Genomic DNA, 23083 nt, shown 5'->3' on the forward strand with positions numbered 1-23083 from the left:
ATGTATGTATATATATATATATATATATATATATATATATATATATATATATATACACATATATACATATATGTATGTATATATATATATATATATATATATATATATATATATTTATGTGTATGTATGTATATATGTATGTAGTGTGTCTGTATATATCTCAATAAGAACGGCAACCACCGCAAAGAAGTAGGGGAAAACTAGAGAAGTCACTATTTAAAATGACAACCATCAGTCAGAGTAGAAGTCTCTCAAATTTAAGCAACGACCCCCTCACCAGAATAAAAATGGTTGGAAAGGGGAGAAGTCCTCTAAGTTAAAGTAGCTGAAAAACGAGCTCTCTAATTAGAAGGACTTAAGAAGCGGAAGGAAACAGAATAGTTTAGACATAGAAAAACTCTCTAAAGAGTTTTAAACTGGATAGCGAGACAAATGGCCTAGCGAAAAATGCAACTGCCAAAAACAAACTGCTCAAATGTCACAACAATCTGTTCTTTAATACACTAATAAGAATCCAACAACATAGTAACATTTTTTAAGAAGAAACAGTGTAATAAAAAATGATTCCACTTTACCTGGAGCCTAGTAGGAAGCACCTGAAGCCTAGTAGGAAGCACCTGATCTAGTTTAGTGGAAAATGAGATCTGTGTTATCTCCCTAAGCATGATGTGTTAGGGTATTGCATCGAATCCAGTGGAAGCTGTCTTGATTTAGGCAGAGTCGGAACCTATTCTTGGTTCCAAACCCAGCCAGCAAGAATGAGGGCGAGATGGGACAACATAACATCATTTATTTCCTCCCAAGGCTGTGCACATTTTTCATGTATTAGATGTATGCTTCTCCAACCCATATCTTTGTCATTCAGGCCTGAGCAGCAGAAAGGTAATCCCACTTGCTGCCTGAATTTCCTTGAGGCTAGTAAACCACTTCATTTCTGAACAGTTTCTCCCAAATCTGTTTTGAGATCATGCCTGGTCTTTCTTACTGGGAATCATAAAAGGTAAGTTACAAAAGTGTGAACGTTTCTTTAGACTATGATGAGATAAACGCCGATGTTGGTGTCAATGTATTTGACATTGACTTAATTTTGCAAATTTTATGAAAAGCAAATGGCATAGTTTGCTTTCACCAGCATCCTGGCGAAGGAGAGCATTTTTCAGTTACAAGCTATGATGTGCACTGTTTCTAGTCTGCATTGATCTGGCAGGTTGAGCACAGTGCCCTCAGAGATGTACCTCTTTAAACCTGTCAAACAATTTGATCCCAAAGGTTTCTAACTTAAGAATATCATAGCCCTAAAGTCCCTGAGCTACCAAGAGAGGCTGAAAAGCTGTGTCCCTTGACTGTCCTACAGACTTTCGAAGGGAGGTGGGTCACAATGTTGAGGTAAATGAAACCTAAATGTCCTTCCTGTTTTTCCACAATTGCAATATCTCCACCAGTACTATAACCAGGGTGTTTGGACATTTTCATTTAATGTTTTGTAAAATGTGACCTGTTCCAATGCCAAGAAAAATGTACAGTGGATATAAAAAGTGTACACACCCCTATTAAAATGCCAGGTTTTTGTGATATAAAAAAAGAGACCACAATAAGTCATTGAGACCACAATAAATAATTTCAAAACTTTCCCACCTTTAATGTTATCTATAAACCTGTACAATTCAAATGAAAAAAATCTGTTAGGGGGGGGGGATAAAATTATGCTTTTGCAACCAGGTTACTTTGCTATAATTAAATCAAAAGGTTCTTTAACATTCAGTCTACTTGGGTAGGAGTCTGTCAGCATGGCACATCTGGACTTGGCAATATTTGCCCACTCTTCCTTGCAAAAGCACTCCAAATCTGTTTGATTGCGAGGGCATCTCTTGTGCACAGCCCTCCTTTAGGTCACCCCACAGATTTTCTAATGGATTTAGGTCTGGGCTCTGGCTGGGTCATTCCAAAACTTTAATTTTTTTCTGGTGAAGCCGTTCTTTTCTTGATTTTGGATGTATGCTTGGGGTCATTGTAGTATTGAAAGGTGAAATTCCTTTTCATCTTCAGCTTTTTAGCAGATGCCTGAAGGTTTTGGGCTGAAAGTGACTGGTATTTGGGACTGTTCATAATTCCCTCCACCTGGACTAAAAGCGCCAGTTCCTGCTGAAGAAAAGCAACCCCAAAGCATGATACTGCCACCACCATGGGGAAGTGTTCTTTTGGTGATGTGAAGTGATACGTTTGTGCCAAACGTACCTTTTGGAATTGTGGCCAAAAAGTTCATCCTTGGTCTCATCAGACCACAACACATTTTCCCACATGCATTTGGGAGGCTTGGTGTATTTTGCAAATTTTCGCCGGGCCTGGATGTTTTTCTGTGCAATAAAACACTTCCGTCTTGCAACCCTGTCCTATAGTCCAGACATGGAGAATACGGGGGATTATTGTCACATGTACACAACCAGTACTTGCCAGAAATTCCTGCAGCTCCTTTGGTCTCTTGGCAGCCTCCCTGACCAGTCGTCTTGTCTTGATCAATTTTGGAGGGATGTCCAGTGCTTTTCAACATCTGTCCCATGTTTTTGTCCACTTTTTGATGACTGACTGTCTTCACTGTGTTCCATGGTGTATCCAATGCTGTGGAAATTTTTTGTACCCTTCTCCTGACTGATAGCATCAAAGCGATTGAAAGTTTTGTAAGCTCTCTGCAAACCATGGCTTTTGCTGTAACAGCTCAGTAAATGTCAGGAAAATCCTACTAGGACAGCTTAACTTTATTTGGGATTAGTCCTAAGTCTCTAATTGATGGCAGGTGTGTATACCCAAGAAGACTGCTGTAATTAAATCAAAAGGTGCTTCAACAAAGTATTAGTTTAAGGGTGAGCACACTTAGCAACCAGCATATTGTCTGATGTCCTTCGTGTTTCACTGTTCCAGTCACCACACTTGGGTTATCTGCCTGCAGGTAGCCCTCAGTCTGCCCGAATACCAGAGACTTAGGATTTCTGCGTCAGATGCTGTCACTCCAGGACTAACGTCAGGTCATCAAGGGTATAAAAATAGGCAGCCGACGCAATTACATCAGTCTTTCTTGCCGAGGAGCCTGAAGCAGAAGTAGTTTGCAAGTGTCAGTCGGCCGCTACCTGAATTTTCATTTACGAATTGAATAATCCTGAAGTCTTCTAAAGCTAAGTACCCAGTTGGGGATCCTTTTTTCTTGCTCTAACCAATGTCAAAGTCAACAATTGTCTTGCATGTGGAAAGCAAATACCTCACAGAGATTTTCATTCTTACTGCGTCAGCTGTCGGCCCAGACCACGATGTACTTCTGTTTTGTGCCTTGTTTAACACCCAAACCATTTGTTGGGCGCTCTCTGTCGCTAAAGTCTTGCTCTCGATCTCCGTATTCTGAAATGGCTTCGGTAAGCAGTCAGACTACCGATGTTCCGAAAAAACATAAGGATAAAGACTGATACTGTATAGGTCCAAAGCTGCCAACGACTCTTCCGTTAAGCTAGTCGCCAGTCTGCCGGTACTCTGAGGAACTTTTGCAGCCCCTGATGCCAGCTTCAGTGCATTCACAGACCTCTACTAAGACCCATTCGGAGTCCGGTATGCCGCAAGACTACTGTGGAATCTGCAGATGGGTCCACAGCCTCTATACAGGCACCGGCTTCTGAGGCAGTTCTTTGCTCAACCAATTTTAGACTGATACCGACTACTTCTTTATCTAAAACTACATAGTTTCTTAGGCCCAGAGTACGCACTACGCCTGGAAAACCAACAACCATGCCACAAAAGCAAATGCTTAGAATGGCTGAAGACCTTATTACAATGATTAGGGGAAGTCAGCCCTTCCCTGCTAAGAGAAGGAGACCAGTCCCCCTACAGCTTCTACAGACCGGGAGTCTGACTTGGGTTTCTGATTATGAAGATATGCCCTTATCTGCTTATGAGGATTCAGATGCAGAGGAATCCATTCCCTCTGCCCTCCCCACCAGAGGATTTTTCTTTTGGTGAAACCTTGTGTACCTTAAGAGAGCACTTCCACTGGGACTACCAAGACTGCCAAGACTATCAGTCCAAAGAGCGACTCAGAGAAATTCCTAAAGTTGCCTCACCACAGGCCTTTAGCAATTTCCCCTGTCCTGGATGTGGTTGATGATGATTTTATAGAATCCAGTCTTGCTCCTGACACTTTACCTCCAGACCCTAGGAAACCAGACAGGTACTATTTGAGTACCTGACACAGATTTCTTTTCAAGAATCCTACTGCTGACCCAGAGAGAATTTCCCAGGGGCCTAAAGGTATCAAGGCAACTATAGCCAAGAATCCTAGCCCTTCAGACAGGGATTCCAGCGCTTTGGACAGATGGGGTAAAAAGGTATATACCTCTGCAACTCTGGCTGTTAGGGCATTGAATTGTCATTTTCACATGCTGAAGTACTAGCAACATATTATGGAACTTATTAAACAAAAAATGGCAACCTTTACAGTCTGCAGAAAATGGTCAGCAAGCATACTTTGCAGTGTGGCTTTGACGCCCTAGAAGCATCTTGCCGGGCAGCAGTCCCTGCCTCTATACTGAAGACATTCTTGGCTCAAGGGGCAGACCTTGCCAGACCATGTCAAATTTAAGTTACTAGACACTCCTTTGAACAAGGACAGTTTGGCCCCAAAGCAGAAGAGGTTCTCAAAGATGGAAGAAAAAGCTCTGGAGACTTATACCTATAATTCCTTGCCTCAGAAAAGATTTTCTTTGGGCAACTGTATGCTCCCACAACAAAGGACTACATTTTTCACCACCTCTCACTGCCCAGACCCTCCCCACAGACTCACCAGAGTACGCCTGGGGTGCATACAGGGCCGATAGAGCCCACAGCAAATTCCTCTGCCCATCAACCAAAAAGGGATGATGGCTGTCCTGCACGCTTTGGCTTTCAAGCCCCTTCTCTCCCCAGAGGCTCTCCTGATCAGAACAGACAACACTACTGTGATGTGGTTTATCAGCAAGCAGGGAGAGACTCACTCCTACCCTCTATGAAGGCTGGCCATGACCCTTTGGCACACAGCCTCTGCCATGCAACTCCACCTGTTAGCACAATTCTTGCCAGGTTCTCTCAACTCTCTGGCAGACCAATTGAGCAGCATTCTGGACCCACACGAGTGGCAGCTCAACAGAAGAACCTTCACCCTAACAACTCACAAATGGGGCACCCCGAAGGTCTACCTCTTTGCCTCCCACACCAACCATCAGCTCAGCAGATTCTGCACCAGGGAGCATCACTGCACGGCTTGGAAAGTGGATGCAGTATCCTTTCCCTGGATCAGTCTATCTGTTTATGCCTTTCCTCCACTACCTCTCATACATACCTAGGGTACTGCTCAAAAAAAGGAGGAAAAACCAAGGACAAGTCTTAAAGCTCCAGACTGGCCTTGCCAGCACTGATACCCCGTGCTGCGCAGCCTGTCCTTACTGCCACCATGGCATCTTCCTCAGATTCCAAACCTCCTGACCCATAGGAAAGGGGAATTCATGCATCCCCAATTGCAGACTCAATTTGGCAGCTTGGCTTATTCCCTAACCCCCTATCAATCTGCCAACTTCTGTAAACAGATTCTAGATGTTCTACATGAGGCCCAACGCCCTAGCACTAGAAAGTCTTATGCTGACAAATGGAAAAGGTTCTGCACCTGGATTCAGGCTAAGGGAGCCAGTACGGCACAGCTCTCCTTCCCTCTCATCCTGGATTACTTAGCTGACCTGCTACACAGTGGCCTCTCTTTTTCCTCTCTAAAAATTCACGCCTCTGCTGTCTCTACTCATTTTCTCACTGAGCAGCCCCTTTTCTCACATTATTTGATCAAATGTTTCCTATGAAGGGCTAAATACTTGAGGCCACCCAGAAGAGCGCAAACACCAGCTTGGGATCTTAACTTTGTTGAAATAGCTCACCCTGCCCCCTTTCGAACCAGCTTTTTCTGCAGAGCTAGCATTTCTCTCATTGCATGCTGACAGGGTATCCCTCCGGACTAACCCATCCTTCTTGCCCAGGGTGGTCTCCATTGTGGCTCTCAACCAATCCATTCATTTGCTCACATTTTTTCCTAACCCCCAGAACAAGGAGGAAATGATCCTGCACACACTCTAGATGTGCACAAATGGCTCCGATTCTATGTAGACAAGACTAAATCTGTCAAAGTCTGATCAATTGTTGGTTAGCTTTGCTACAGGGGCAGAAGGCAAAGCCATCTCCAAACAAACCATTTCCAAATGGATAGCACACTGCATCCATTTCTTCTATAAACAACACGGAAAGCTTCCACCCAAGGGGGTCAGGACTCAACTCTACCAGAGCAGCCTCCACCTCTGCAGCTTTGCTCTGAGGAGTCCCCACCAGGGACATCTGTAGGCTGCCGCCTGGACATCTGTTCACACTTTTACCAAACATTACCACTTGCCTCTCTTCTCCAAATCTAGGGCAGGGTTTGCCTCTGCAGTCTTGCAGGACATCCTAGCCAGCACCTAGTTTCCTTGACAGTCTCCACCCATTAACTCAGCTTTGGGAATCAACCCAAATGTGATTACTGCAACAGTGAAACACTAGGAACATAGTACAATTGTGTACACTTACCATAAATGTAGAAGTTAGTGTTCACTTTTTTTGCAGTCCTGGCTTCACTCACACCCCCCCCCTTTTTTTTTCTTCCCTTTCATGACAAGGGACACATTGGTATTTACTTTCTACTGGTGGGGTTCTTCCACCAGAACCTGGCTTCTCCTTGGAGGCTCCTGACAGGCTAGGGCAAGAAAAACTGATGTAATGACATCTGCTGCCTTAAATTATGCTACTGACTACTTGACATCAGTCCTAAAGCGACAGCAACTGACTCAGAAATACTAAGTCTCTGGTATTCGGGCTGGCTGAGGGCTACCCTGGCAGGGATGACCCATATTTGATGACTGCCAACAGTGAATACACTCTTACATCTACATTTATGTTAAGTGTACACAACTGTACTTTCTGTAGTGCATTGCTCTCCTGGGGCATGGATACTAATCCATAGTGTGATGTATAACGTTATTAAACTCAATCTGTGTATGTTAACTTTGAGATGTGCGTTATTTTAACATGGCAGTAGTAGACCCTGTAGTATATACACAGCTGTTATGTACAACTTACTGGAAAGATTTTGGTGTGTGGGGGTGGGGTGGTCGGGGTGTGTTGCAAAGTTCAACAGCTAGTTAAATCTTTCCAAGCTGTGAACATCTAGTCTGTAATTTTAGCATTCCTCTAGTTTCTGTAAATGTACAGAATCACACACTGCTCCTCACCCCCCTGGTCTTGTGCACTTCACCTTGTTAAATGTGCATATTGTACCTTTTATCAAGTGGTAAACACTGACTATTGGCAGCATTATTACTCTAAATTTATTGAGCCCATTTGATCTGTTTCTGAAATATTCCTTATCACATGAAATAAGGTCTAAACAGAGAAGCAACTTAATTACTCAAAATATGAAAGTAGTATACTGCTATCAGTGATTTCATAGTTTTCTCACTTTAGGTTGTTGTACAGGTTATGCCAGCTTGCAGTGTCCCTTATTTCTGTTGGTGTACTATATTGTCATGAGATTGTTTGATATTTTTCTTACATAAGGTGGTGAAGGTGGTGGTGGGGGAAATCTTGGTTTGCATGTTTTTGTGCAGAATTAGATGGTTAATAGTTTTCACTTCTTTTCAGATACTTTTCATCTACATAGATAGTGATCACACTGATAATCAGCGAATCCTTGAGTTTTTTGGACTTAACAAGGAGGAGTGTCCTGCAGTGCGCCTCATCACCCTTGATGAGGAAATGACCAAGTACAAACCGGAATCTGATCAGCTGACTGCAGAAGAAATTACCAAATTCTGCAACAACTTCTTGGAAGGGAAGATCAAGGTGAGAACTTGGGCTATGCTTACTATTGCTGTTGGCTGGGAGCCTTTAGGTATGTTTTTTCTGTTTTGAAGAGCATATTTAACAGTAAGAGAAGGTTCATCTTAAAACTGAACGTTGAAGTTGAAGTGTAATAGGAGATTAAGGCACCAATTGATCAGTCCTATGCCCTGGTTTCAAAAGCAATTAAATGTCCCCAAGAGTTGTGAAGTTGCCTGTTTAACTGTAAGCTGTGCCTCTCCTTGAAGTGAATTATGCTTTGTCTGCTATTTCTCTGGCAAAACACCAGTTTCTTTTTATAAGAAATTACTACTAATGGACTTGGTTGGCTGTTTTTTATTTGCAGTTCTGTCCCTTTCATCCTGTCCCCTTCCTCCATCTCTTCTACTATATTTGGACCACATGTGGTCAAGGTGGTACCTGTATAACCCTTCCATTTTCATTTATATTATTTCCAGTTTTTTAACCGGGTAAACAAACTTGTCTACTGACCCTTTTCATTTGCCAGTCGCAACCTAGTTACCGAAGAAAACCAGTGACTGTATGAGAAGAGTACATGCATAATTTAGCTTATAAAGGATATAAAAAAGTTGTAGCTGGTATACAAGAGTATTGTATACTGTAATAAAGTAATATACACCATGTACAAAAGTAGCGTACACAAGGAGCGACTTGTACATGCATTGCACAAACAGAAGTGATTCATGTAGGGAATGTTTTTAGTTAAAGTAATCCAGTGTCAGGAAAGCATGAACATTTGGTATCTTCAGAAAGGAATTGTTTTTTTTGAAAGTCCCTAAGGTGCACATGCCTCCTCTGGAAGATTCTTCCAAAGAACAAACCCTATTTTGAGGAAGACTTTTTCACTTGTGGCTTGTTTAAGTCTGGGCCTGGGACTTTAAGAATGTCATCTTGGTTTCTTCTAAATGTTTAGCTTTGGTCTCTTTGAGGGAGCTTTCTTTTTAGAAGTGGGTAATATTCCATTAGCAGACTTTATTGCAAGGATGCCTAGTAGCAGAGTAGTCCTGTGTATTGAGAGCTAGTGGAAGATCTTTAATACTTCACAAGGGTGTGCCCTTTGTTCATCTTAAGAAAGGAAATCTACGTTTTTACTTCAGTCGACTGTTTCGACCATTTTAGGCTGAGTAGATGTTTGTATGTGTTAGTATTTGTTCACTGGAATTGTCCGGCTGGGCCCCAGTAGTGACCACTGTCCAACAGAGGCCTGGGGTGAAAAGTTCCAACTTTGCAAAGAAACCAGGATAAATGCTTAATTAGGTTAGAGAGGTTTGATTTAATAGAAAGTCATACTTATTTAGTTTTATAGTAATACAGGTATAATTTAAAATTGTGAAAAGGAGAAAACAAATTTGTATTTACACATTAGTAAATACCATGGAGTTAGAGATGTGTTAAGTGAAGAACACTGTAGATTTAAAGTATGGTGATAGAAATATGGTGGATTCAGGTGGATTATGCAGGAAAGGTTGTGCTTAACACAGACATGTCGGTGTGGTACTTATCTCCATCTACTTTTGATCCCAAAGTTGCTACAGAAAGCAAAACATCTGAAGGCCTTTAATCCTCATTCCCCCCTGCTGACCTTGTCAGATTTGGTTTCCCCTTCCTCACCTGAAATATTCTCCATGGATACTGTAACTCAAACAGGACCTCCTCCTTCACTCAGACTATTTTCACCCCAGTCTGGTATCCCTCACTGACTGCTTGGTTTCTCCACTTCCAGGCTTGCTTCCCCTATCGGACACATTATTCTAGTTTCCCAGAAACCAGCTACCAAGAAAGTTTATGGGAGTAAATGGAAGAGATTTGCCTTCTGGGCCTCTAAAGAGAACGTTGACCTCTTTTCAGCTCCAATATCTGTAATCCTTCTCTTCTTGCATCCTGCTTCAAAGAAGTAGCTGGTTTCTGTATTGCCAAACCTCAGGTGGCAGCCATTTCTAACTTCTATTTGGGTAATGTTTTTTACTTGCCCTGCAGCCTACAAATTGTGCAAGGCCTTCTTGAAATGAATCTTCCTCCTGAGGTCTCCGGTTAAAGACCTTTCCATACCATGGGATCTTACTCTGGTATTACAAAGCTTAACCCAGAAACCTTTCGAACCAGCTAGTGTTTGACTTGTTTTCTTTCATGGAAGACATTCTTGTCGCCATCACTTCAGCAAAGTGAATTTCTGAGATCCAGGCAGTCTTCTAAGCCTCATTACATCTTCCACATAGGTAAGGGTTGTTGTTCGTACTAATACTACTTTCATGCCCAAGGAAGCTACAGAATCAAACCTCAAGCAGACCATACAACTGCCAGTTTTCTTCCCAAAAATTTTCTGTTTAAGGAGAATGTTTGTTATATCTGCTTGATGATCATAGACTGGTACGTTTTTATCTTAATAGGATGAAACCTTTTCGAAAGTCAGACCAATTACTTTTGCCTTTCTCACAGGGCTACCTAGGTCAGGCAGTTGCAAAATTTACTCTTGCTAAATGGATAAGACTTCAGTACCCTGCCTTTTTTATGAGAAGAACTGGTTACAGTTGCTTCTGCCTCCTAAGGCCCATTTAACTAGGTTCTAGGTCTACCTCATCTGCTTTTTCTTTTATGGCATCCTTGGATGATGTGTGTTGCAGCTCTTTGGTCAAAAACTCGTACCTTTATCACACATTGCAAACTGGACATTGTTTCCAGGAGCAGGAGTTCCTTCGATTCTGCAGTGCTCTGGCATATCCTTCCTTGAGGCCACCCAGGAGTTGTATAGTTGGGGACTCTAACCCAACCGTAAGGAGGAATGAAAGGGAACATCAGATTTGCAAGTTATTTATCTGCCATAACTTACCTGTGTCTTATTTCATTCCTCTTCGCCTTCCTTCCCAGCCATCCTCCTACCCAGTGCTCTAGAAGACCTGGAGAGAACTTTTTAGGAACTGATTATGTTAAGTTGTCTATCTCGCCTTTGTTCTTGCTGGTTGGGGATCAGAGCCTATCCTCTGCTCTGACTTGGCCATCTTCAAAAGCTCGAGAGCTGTTTACTGGCTCGAGGCTACCCCTTATCCCATAATGCCTAGCAATAGCTACCCAAATCTCATTTGCCGCTTCAGCTGTGAGGTGTCGTTTTTCTGGCTCAGGCTTGTATATTAATATTTTGTGTAAATTCTCTCAAATTTAACTCTTCTAGTATATTTTTCTGTTTTATTAGCGATAGGGTTGTTACTGTTGTAGTTAACTGTTTGTTCCATAGTTTCCCTTTTTGTAGAACTCATTTAACTTAGAGAGTTCTTCCCACCCTCCCTCTTTTTTTCCTGGTTAGCCATTTAACTTGGAGGCTTTCCGTCCGTTTTTCTTCTAGGTTAGCCATTTAAATTGGAGGCTATCCTAGTACCTTAAAAAATAAATATAAGTACCTTTTATCTACATCCTTTACTATATTTTCTTGATATTACTTGTATAACTTTTTTGTAGGTCTGCTTTTGTAAAATTGAATATTGTTACTCTTATTGTCAGTTATTTTGTTGAGTTTCCTTTTAACAGTACAGCATGTCCAAGGAAGCTAAGGTTTCTGGGTTTAAGAAGTGTGACTCATGCTGTCAGAAAATGTATCCGACAGATGGGCACACTTCTTGCGTCTATTGTTTAGCCGCTGTGCACCTGCAGGACTCTTGTTCTATTTGCTATGCCTTTAGTCCAAGAGTCCTGCAGGTGAGGAAGAATAAGTTGATTCTTAGGGGTCTGTTAAAACCCCAGGATTCACCAGCCAAGAGTTCACAGCCAGTGAAATCCCCTAAATCCTCCAAGCCGTCTGCTCCACCTTTGGAGATGACTTTGGCACAGGATTTGCCTTCAGCATCTGTTGCGGCTGGTACTGACAAGACAATCTCCCCGTCAGCTCCATCAGAGGCTTTGGAGCCGTCGCGGAGCCACAAAAGGCTGAGGTCCCCCTCCTTGGAGTCGGTGCATTCAGCTCCTCAGTCTCCTTTACTTCAAAGCGAACATAGCCACCGTTCTCACTCCTCTCGATCCTCTAGGCTGTCAGATCATGATGTGGAGAGAGTAGTCAGTAGGTTGCTAAAGTCGCAGGCACTAGCTAAATTGTTGTCCAGCCCTCCTCAGCAAGTATTGGCTCCGTCCACTTCTCCTAATGTTCCTCCTCCAGCTCCTTTGAGTTCATAGCCGGAGTTCGTTGGGGTTCGAGTAGTGGAACAGTCTGCTCCAGTAACCCTATCTCCTTCGGTTCCGACATCTGCTCCGATTGCCTTGGTGGCACCTTCCATCGAGGGATCTGGGCACTGTGGCTCCCTTGTCTGCGAATGGCATCGGACCCTTGTCCAACCCCGTTCTCCCTCTCGGAGCTTCGGCGCAGGTGAGCTCTGCCCTAACATTGGCCTCAGAGCCGTTCCCCTTGGTGCTGAGAGATTCCAATTTCTTCGGAACCGGAGCTTTCTCTGCCTCTTGGCGGGGCACCTTTGAGGTCATGCAGAGTGTGCTGTCCTCTGCATCAGCTCCACTTTCAGCCCCACTGGCTCCGTCCCCCATAGTGGCTGTGCCAACCTCTGCTCCTCCTCCAGATCCTAAGTGTAGGGAACCGATGCTCCAAGACACCGAGGCCTCTCCTGAACACTCAGAGGAGCCCCCTCAAAAGATGATGTGCAAGAGGAAGCACATTGACTCACCTGAGTCTGTCAATTCTGATACAGACTTTGATAATTTGGAAGGGTCTGCGAGGTCCCCCTCTGAAGATGTTTCCTTCTCGGACATCCTGGAAATGTTTAGGTAGAGGAGGAACTAGAATCCCTTAACTCCTACCGAGGATGAGTCTGTATTTCTGGATGCTTTTGGTTCCCGACCTTGCACCTCCTGGGTTTCTCCGCCTTTCGATCCACTCATGACAGTGGTGGCTCGAAAGGCTTGGTCGGCTCCGGATACAGTGGGACCAACTCGGAGAAGACCTGGAAAATTCTTTACAGCACCCCAGGATAAGCAATTCCTTTCTAAAGGTGATGTTCTTCATCTCACATTGCTGCAGTCCTTACACTTGGGTAGTCCGCTGTCCTCTGTCGGCCCGAATATCAAAATATAAGGCTGACGTCGGTCAGGGCGCATTTGACTGACATCAGGACGTCAGGGTACAAATGCGCATGACCGACGTCATATCCTCAGTCTTTTTTGCCGCATGGTCCGATGCAGAAGCAGCATTGCAAGTGCCGGTTGGCGTTCTGAGATTTTTCGATTTAGAAGTTTCAGACCGAGTTCAAAGTTGGCTAAGTACCCCGTTGGGGAATATTTTAGTTTTTTCTTGCCTCAGTCATTTACCAGATGTCAGAAAAAGTCAATAATTGCATTTCTTGTGGGAAACTGATACCGCATAGAGATTATCATACTTTGTGTATTCCTTGCTTGGGGCCTGAGCACGACGTTGTTGGCTGTTGCTCTTGTGCTAGATTTAATAAACGCACTATAAAGAGAAGGTTGGATTGTGCAAGGTTAGTCTTTGGGAAGCGGTGCAACTATAAAATGCCGTCGGATGCTCCGACGCCCGCTTCGAAGAAGCGCAAGGACAAGGCAGTTAAGCCTAGGCTAGAAGAACCGTCTGTACCGGACGCCGGTTCTTTAGAGGTGTCGGTGGAGCTGGTGGCTCCACCGGAGGTTTCTTTGTGTTCCCAGGGGGAGACCTTATTATTGCAAGATGTGGCCTCTCAGGAGACAAGTCAGGCTGAGGGGGCTTCTCAGGTTACTATACTCCCCTCCCTTCCTAAGGTGGCTAGGCCCTCTCCTTCTGTTTCAAAGGCTTCTCCCAGGGGCAGGCCAGGTTTAGCTTCAGTTGGTACCCCTAGCTCTTCAGGTACTGTGCCCAAGAAGCATATGCTTAAAATGGCAGAAGATTTGATTACTTTGATTAGGGTTCTATGCCCCTCCTGATAAGAGACCTAGGGTGGAGCCTGAGCTGGAGAGATATGAGCAGGCTTCAGATGTTTCAGAGTCTTCGGCTGAAGACTTGCAGGAGTACTCTCCTTATTCTGATTCTGATGTGGATGATTCTACTCCTTCTGCTGCTACTCCTGAGGATTTTTCTTTTTCAGAAACTCTTCATTCCATGAGGGAGCATTTTAAGTGGGAAGGTCAGGACTTCTCTGATTACAGGAAAAGGCTTAGGAATTTCTGTTTTTACCCCAACATAGGCCTTTGGCTATACCTCCTGTTTTGGATGTAGTGGAAGATGTTTTTACAGAGGCTTCTCTTAATCCTGATTCTTTGCCTCCTGCTCCTGTTAAACCGGATAGGTATTACAGGGTGCCTGAGGCTCATAAGTATCTTTTTAAGAGTCCTAGGGCAGACCCAGAAACTGTTAGCCAGGGGCCTAAAGGTGTTAAGGCTTCTGTTAAAAATCCGGTTCCTGCAGACAAGGAGGCTAGGGCCTTGGATAGATGGGGAAAGAAAGTCTATACTTCCACTCTTGCTATGAGGGCTCTGAATTGCCAGTTTCACATGTTGAAATACCAAAACTATCTCCTTTCACAATTGAAGTCTAAGGTTGATGCTCTGGCAGTAGGTATTGATTGTAAAGAGTTGCAAGATTTAGTGCACGTTTCTGAACAGGTGGGTAAGCATTCTTTGCAATGTGGTTTTGATGCTGTACAGGCCTCGTCTAGGGTGGCTGCCACTGGGTCAGTTCTTCGCAGGCACGCCTGGCTGAGGGATCAGAATTTGTCTGAACATGTTAAAACAAGGATTTTAGATGCTCCTTTACAATCTGACGTGTTGTTTGGTCCTCCTGTTGAGACAGTTTTAAAGAAAATGGAAGACGAGGCTAAGTCTATGCAGACTGTTAAAGATTTTTGCAGGTCCAGCCTCCAAAGTTTAGTAGAAATTGGCCTACTAAAGGGTGGACGATCCTTCTTATGATTCCCAGTCTAGGGGTAGATCTAGACGTGGTAGGGCAGAGCTCAGGGCTCTTTCAGGCCTAGAACAGGGAGTTCTCCTGCACAGGCTTCGGTGAGGGCAGGGTCAGTCCTTTCGTAAGCAGACCCAATGACCTACCTTTTCAGCTGCCGGAGCCTGCCTCGCCTGGCAGCACCTTTGGGAGGAAGGTTGGCACTTTTCAAAGAAAATTGGAGTTTAATTACCCAGGACAGATGGGTATTGGATATCATACACCACGGCTACAGGTTTTATTTCCATACCTTGCCTCCTTTCAAAGGCATGCCAGACGTTCCTCCTCAACAAAGAATAGAGGCTCACAAACAGGTTTCTCTGTTGCTCCAACTAGGGGCCATACAGCGGGTCCCTCTGCCAGAAGTGGGCCTAGGATTTTATTCTCGCCTGTTCCTAGTACCAAAGAAGGGGAACACGTGGAGACCAATTTTGGATTTATCTATCCTCAACACTTATCTGGACATTCCCAAGTTCAAAATGTTGACGTTGCAGCAGCTTTTACCTCTGCTGGGCAAAAGATCATTGGATGGTAACTTTGGATCTCAAGGAGGCTTACCTTCATGTTCCTATCAGACTAAGTTGCAGAAAGTATCTGCGTTTTCGAGCTGGGACTTCTCACTATCAGTTCTCTGCATTGCCCTTTGGCTTATCTACTGCGCCCAGAGTGTTCACGAAAGTTCTGGCTCCAGTGATAGCTTTCTTCAGACTAAAAGGAATACAGATCTATCCTTATTTGGACGACTGCCTAATTCTGGCTCAAGGAAGGGAAGAGCTTCTTCATTTGGAATATGTGATAGCAGTGCTAAGATGCCTAGGGTATTCTGTGAACGAAATAAAGTCCAGTCTAGTACCCTCTCAAGACATGTGCTTTCTGGGTGTGAGACTGAATACAGCATCCCAGATGGCCTTTTTAACCCCGGACAAACAACAGAGTCTATCCCTTTACTTCCATCAACTATCTCATCAGTCCGGGCTGACTGCAAGGACAGTCCTTCAAGCCTTAGGGTTCATGGCATCTTGTATTCTGGTGCTTCCCAATGCCAAACTGCGTATGAGGAAGCTACAATGGTATCTCAAAAATGTATGGACACAGCACTGCCAGGATCTGGACACTGTCATTCAAATAATACCTTGCATTCAAAAGGAATTTTTGTGGTGGGCTCAGGAATGTCACCTAAACAAGGGACTCTCTGTGACCCGCCAGAGGCGAGTCAGATTTTAACGACAGATGCCTCAGACAAAGCTTGGGGAGCTCATCTAAATGGAAAGTGGATACAAAACAAGTGGCCTGTCAGACTACAACATCTACATATCAACATGAAGGAGATGTTAGCAGTCCAGTTTGCATTAATAGCTTTCAAGGAATTACTTCTTCCAGGACAGGTGTTGATTCTAACAGACAACACAACTGTCATGTGGTACATCAACAAGCAAGGGGAACGATTCTTATCCTCTATGCAGGCAAGCAATGATTTTGTGGGAGACTGCTCTCAGTTTACAGCTCAATCTTCAGGCAAGGTTTCTGCCAGGAGCACAGAACTCCTTAGCAGATGTGTTGAGCAGACAGATTATGGATCCCCACGAGTGGAAATTGGGGCCTCATGTATTTCAGAAATTGACAGTGTCATGGGGAACTCCAGACATAGATCTGTTCGCTTCTCCACTAAACCATCAGCTGCCAAGGTTTTGCACAAAAAGGTTTCATCCCACAGCTTGGAGAGTGGATGCTCTTTCTTTCAATTGGAGCAATCTCCATGTGTATGCCTTTCCACCTCTGCCTCTCCTCCCAAAGGTACTTCTAAAGGTCAGACAGGACAAGCCAAGGATGATTTTAATAGCTCCGGATTGGCCTCGACAGCACTGGTACCCATTACTGAGAAGTCTGGTACGGAAGCCTCCATGGCCTTTGCCTTCGATTCCACACCTGTTGTCGCAGGAGGACCGCCATTTGCTAAATGTCAAGCTTCACTCTTTGCACCTAACAGCCTGGCATATTCTGTTTTGAGCCATAGTGGGCCTCCACTTCCTCAGCAAGTTTTGAATGTTATTTTGGAAGCTAGAAGGCCTAGTACAAGAAAAGTGTACGCAGACAAATGGAAGAGGTTTTTATTTTGGAGTGCAGCAAAAGATTTTGATGTTTCTGAGCCTAATTTGTGTGTGGCTCTTAAATATCTTACTGAGTTACTAGACAAAGGTTTGTCTTTCTCTTCTATTAAAGTTCATGCTGCAGCAATTTCAGCTCACTATGATTGCGACCCACCATTGTTTTCTCATCCTTTGTTCAAGCAATTTCTTAGAGGGGCAAAGAATGTAAGACCCCCACGAAGTGCTCCTACTCCTGCTTGGGATCTCAATTTTGTGTTGGAGAAACTCACTCTACAACCTTTTGAGCCTGCAGCTACTGCTGAGTTGAAATATTTATCATGGAAGACTGCTTTTTTGTTGGCCATTACCTCTGCAAGAAGGGTTTCTGAATTACAGGCCCTTATGGCGGTTGAGCCTTTCTTGATTTTCCATAAGGATAGGGTATCATTACGTACTAATCCTTCCTTTATGCCTAAGGTGGTTTCTAGTGTGGCTTTAAACCAAACTATTCATTTGCCTACTTTTTATGCAAATCCCCAAAATAAAGGGGAAAAGATTTTGCACACTTTAGATGTTCACAGGCAGTTGCGTTATTATTTGGACAGAACTAAAGGGTTCAGGCAGTCTCAGCAGTTGTTTGTTTCTTTTGCTTTGACTTCTCAGGGCAAGCCTGTGTCAAAACAAACTATTTCTAAGTGGATTGGGTTTTGCATTGCTTTCTGTTATTCCCATCATGGCAAGGAGATTCCAGCTGGGATTAGGCCTCATTCCACTAGGGCTACTGCAGCTTTTTTGAGGGGAGTGGCAACCAAGGATATTTTGGAGGCAGCTACTTGGAGTTCTGTGCATACTTTCTCTAGGCATTATCACCTGCCACTTTACTCTAAGTCCAGGGCTGGTTTTGCCACTGCTGTTTTGCAGGGCATTTTGGCAGCTCCTGCTTCCTTGAAGTTAGCCATCCTCCCTTACCTCTGCTTTGGGATTCTACCCAAGTGTAAGGACTGCAGCAATGTGAGATGAAGAACATAGTACAGTTTTGTACCTACCATAAATGTAGATGTTCGAAGATCCACATTGCTGCAGTCCAATTTACCCTCCCTCCTTCCCCTCTGTAGTTAGAGGTGGTTGTGTGGGTTGGGTTGTACTTGTGTATATTGTATATATTGTACATATAGTTAGTGCAAGGGTGGTTGGTTGGTTGTTTGCTGTCTTTTGGTTTTGACCTTTATTTTTAGGGTCTTCTGACATCTGGGGCAAGAAAAGACTGAGGATATGACGTCAGTCATGCGCATTTGTACCCTGACGTCCTGATGTCAGTCAAATGCGCCCTGACCGACGTCAGCCTTATACTTTGATATTCGGGCCGACCGAGGACAGCGGACTACCCAAGTGTAAGGACTGCAGCAATGTGGATCTTCGAACATCTACATTTATGGTAGGTACAAAACTGTACTTTCCTGTTGATGCCATGGTGGTAGCAGCAGCCGCCAAAGAGAGTTGGCGGAGACCTCTTCATCTGTCCATCCCCCTAACAAGGAGTCTAGGACGATGGACAGATACTGGAAGCGAATATTCGTTTCAGCGACCTTCTCCATGAGGTCACTGAACTACCTATGTCATTTCATCAGACTTCAAAGGGATCTTAAAGAGCTCTGAGATACCCTTCAAGCTCCAACAGCTGAGGGAGCACAAGTCAAAGTAGCTTCCCAGCTGGCAACTCTTAATTCTGTTAACTCCTCCATGAGGCTCATTTCCTATGCAGCCGATGGAGCGAGTAGAGCTGCAGGTGTGGGTGTGGCCCTTAGGAGACATGCGTGGATGCGACTGTGTAACTTTGCGGAACCCTTTCAGGCGTCCTTCACCAACACCCCCTTTGGTTCCTTTCTTTTTGGACCACAGGTGAAAGACACTTTGACTAGGTAAAGCAAGAAGGAAAGGCTCTCTGCTGTGGGAGTCTGTTTTTCCACTCTCTCTAGACCTTACCCCAAGGGTCAGAAGAGTGGTAAAATGTGGTTCCGTAAATCTCAGGGAGCCTTGCCTGACACACGTAGTGATTTTTCCTCCAGAGGCAGAGGGGGAAACAATGCTGCCCTCGTGGCAGAGGGCGTCCGGAGAACCAGGACAACAGAATCTTTCTCTGATAAGCCCTTCCAGCATCCTTGAAAGGTTGCCCGGCTGCTCACCTCTGGAGGCAGTCGGGGGAAGACTTTTACTGTACCTAAATGCCTGGCAAAGTTTAACACAAAACAGGTGGGTACGGTCCATTATATCCGGAGGTTACAAAATTCCCTTTCATCAACCCCCCTACAGTCAAAGAAGACCCTTCCAGATGTTCCACCCGATGTGAAGGAGCAAGCAGTAATAGAAGTTTCAAAACTGTTGGAAAAAAGAGCCATCCAGGAAGTCCCGGCAGACCAGCACGGATCCGGAATTTAGTCAAGGTTCTTTTCAGTACCAAAAAAGACAGGTGACTGGAGACCAATTCTGGATCTCGGCAGACTAAACAGGTCTGTACAAAGAACAAAGTTTCAGTTGGTCACGCTACAGTCCATTCTACCCTTTTTGGGTTAGGACAATTGGATGTGCTCGATAGATCTTCAGGATGTGTACTACCATATCAAGATGGACAGGCGCTCCAGGAGATATCTTTGCTTCCAGCTGGGGGCCAGTCATCCGTTCAGAGCTCTGCCCTTTCGTCTCCCAGCCCCCAGGGTGTTCAAATGTATTGCAGGGGTCACGGCTCACCTGAGACATCAAAGGATTCCAGGTGTTTCCATATCTAGACTGGCTCCTCACTGCTACCACCAAGCATCAACTCCTACAAGCACAGGACTACACAATCAGTCTGTACCCAACTAGGCATTACAGTCAATTTTGAAAAATCTGCTTTGTTGCCTTGTCCATCTTTAACTTGCATAGGAGCAGACTTAGACACAAGGAACATGTTTGCAGGGCTACCACTAGACAGGGTGTCCGCAATTCATCAGCAAGTACAAATTCTAATGCAGAGCAAAAGGATCCAAGTCAGGCACGTCCTTCAAACTCTTGGTTCCATGGCAGCAGCCATTCTTCTAATTCCACTAGTGCGCTTTCATATGAGAATTCTTCAGTGGCCCCTGTTCACGCAGTGGTCTTTCCAAGATCTACCCACGACTCATGATCCTGATCACGGATACATGCAAAAAACATCTTTCTTGGTGGATGGTCTCCCCACTAGTTACTCGGGGCAGACATTTCATACAACCTCCTTCGGTAGCCACAGTGACGACAGATGCCTCCCTGATAGGGGGGGGGGCATTATCTGGGCAGGACAGTCCAAGGCACTTGGCAACCTCACGAGTACCATCTGCACATAAATGTCCTGGAGATGAGAACTGTGCTCTTGGTGTTGCAAGCCCTTCAAGACTCTCTTCCTTCTGGGACCATTGCTATTCAAACGGACTATGTCAGTGGTGTGGTACATCAACAAGCAGGGCGGAACCAGATCCCTACCCCCTTCTGAGTGTCGAGAAGCACTCAGACTTTGACAGTGGACTATTTTCCTCCCAATGTTTTCTGATTGCGACGCACATCCTTGGGAGATCCAACGTCGTAGCGGACAGGCTCAGCAGAGCTAGAATTTGTGAATCTTATTTTCTGCAAATGGGCATAACCTTGCTGCGATATCTTTGCCATCCCCTTCAACAGCAAATGCAACAACTACTTTTCCCTTACGCTTCTGGGTCACATACCCAGACATGGTCTAGTCCATGATTGGCCCCAGGAACTCCTTAATGCCTTTCCTCATTTTCCCTTGATACCCAAACCTACACAGAAAGCAATATCGTTGGGTTGCAAAATGATCCTCATTGCCCCCTACTGGCCTTGACAGATATGGTTCCCGTTCCTGCACAGTTACCTTCTCTATCAGCCCTGGACTCTGGACCCACTTCCAGACCTCCTGGTTCATCAGTCAGGCTGGTTGCATCAATCCCTCCACACTCTAGCTCACTGGTTGGTTGCTTCACTTTCAACCTTGGCCAGGCTTCCTAGCATTTCCCCAGCAGTCCATGAGATTGTCTCCTCTCAAGTCTACAATGAGGAAAACTTATGCTAGCAAATGGAAATGTTTCTCTTGTTGGGCAGAGGCTAGCAATGTGGATCTCTTTTCAGCCCCAATCCATGAAATTCTGGAATTCGTAGCACATCTGTTTCACTCCGGGTCCGCTACGATCAGGGTACAATTAGCGGCCATTTCTAACTTTCATGTTGGCTTGTCAAATTCTAACATTGTCTCACATGCTCTGTAAAGCTTTTTTGAGGGACAACGCTTCTTAGGCCTCCAGTGAGAGATCTCCCTCCTCCTTGGGACCTTAATTTAGTCCTAACTTCCTTAATTCTGCCCCCTTTCAAGCCAGCAATGTCTTGCTCCATCAGGTTTCTATCTTGGAAGACGCTCTTTCTGGTAGCTATTACTTCAGCCAGACACGTCGCCAAACTTCAGGCACTATGTTTGTCCGCCCTACTTGGTTTTTCATAAGGACAGAGTTTCTCTGAGGACTAATCCTTTGGTTTAAATTATTTTCTGAGCAGACTTTAGGAAGAAACAATCTATAGATCTTCCTGTGTTTTTCCCTAGTTATACCAACAAGGCAGAGTACAAACTACACCAATTGGACGTCCATAGACAATTGCGTTTTTACCTGCACAGAACTAAGGAAATAAGGTAGTCTGACCAATTATTCCTTTCTTATGCCTCAGCCAAACAAGGTCTCCCAGTTTCTAAGGTAACCTTGTCGAGATGGTTATCGCACACTATTACTTTCATTTATCAGTTAAGGAACAGAGTTGCCTATTAAACTGAGAGGTCATTCTACTAGGGCTTTGGCCACCTCTGTAACCTTCCAATCCAGGTTGCGTATGGATTCTATCTGTGCAGCTGCCACTTGGGCAAACCCTCATACCTTTGTTTCTCATTACAAGCTGGGTATGGTCTCTAGGAGCAGAAGCTGACTTTGGTTCCACTGATGTCCTTCAAGGATGCATCTGCAGTCCTTACATATGGGTTGTCCTGTCGTCAGGCAGCCCTTCGGTCGGCCGGATTCCAAAGTCTGGGTCTGGCATCGGCTGGTGTCACACTTCACCCGACGTCATTGCGGCAGTTATTCGGGTATAAAGGCATCAGCCGACGCCATTTTCCTCAGTCTTTCTTGCCGCGTGGCGCCCAAAGCAGAAGCTGTTCACAAGTGCCGGTCGGTCAGAACCAGAGATTACTACTACCGAATACGTCTACAAAGACTTCTAAAAAGCTAAGTACCCCGTTGGGGACTCTTTCTTGCCTCAGCCGATGTCAGAAAAAGTGAATAATTGTTTAACTTGTGGGAAACAAATACCTAATAAAGATTTCCACTCTTACTGTTTGCCTTGCTTAGGCCCAGACCACGACGTAGCAGCTTGTTTAGCCTGTGCTTCTTTCAACCGACGAACGCTTAGACGTCGGTCGGAATTTGCTGAAGAGTTTTTCGGCTCAGATTTTGCTTACATTATGCCGTCGGATCCTCCGACAGCGCAAATTTCTAAAAAACGCAAGGAAAAGGACCGACACTCGCGGTCCGCGGTTTCGGCCAAAACCGCAGTTAAGCCAACCGCGAGTGTCTCTTGTTTCGGCTGAAACAGAGTCCACAGTTCTTCCTTCGGCCGAAAACTTGCCTCTTACCGAGGCCTCATCCAGTTTAGCTGAATCTGCTACTGAAATCCCACCTGCTCTTGCAGGTACACAGGATTTATCCGATACTATCCCTTTGGATATTTCTACCCCTGCACGTGGAGCTGCTAGGCCTCCTGCATCCATGTCAATTAAGGCCTTTGCCAGGGCTAAAGCAGCAAAAAACTACCAAAACTGTGCCTGCTAAGACCCCCTTTCACAGGCCCAGTTCTAGTTCACAAATGCTTAGTCTAGCAGAGGATCTCATTTCTTTGATCCGGGGATCCCAACCACATACAGACAGGGCCTCTCACCCAGCTACCTCTGCCAAGAACCCCCTCCCCTCTGAAAGGGAATCCAGGTCCTTTGAGAGATGGGGTAAAAAAGTTTACACTTCTGCTACTCTTTCAGCTAGGGCCTTGAACTGTTTTAATTCCCAAAAAATTTGGAAAA

The 23083-nt window shown here is 44.7% G+C and overlaps 1 protein-coding gene across 1 annotated transcript in view; it reads left to right on the top strand.

The window, feature by feature from the left end:
- The window catches only part of P4HB (prolyl 4-hydroxylase subunit beta), a 366012-nt gene that overhangs the window by 153521 nt on the left and 189408 nt on the right, over positions 1–23083 (top strand). The window contains exon 7 of the mRNA XM_044068198.1: positions 7726–7926. Within this exon, the coding sequence (XP_043924133.1) occupies positions 7726–7926 (201 nt within the window). The remainder of the gene's footprint in view (positions 1–7725; positions 7927–23083) is intronic.

The sequence above is a fragment of the Protopterus annectens genome, chromosome 4.part0 (assembly GCF_019279795.1).
Source record: "Protopterus annectens isolate FY-2018-M chromosome 4.part0, PAN1.0, whole genome shotgun sequence".
Lineage (NCBI taxonomy): Eukaryota > Metazoa > Chordata > Ceratodontiformes > Protopteridae > Protopterus > Protopterus annectens.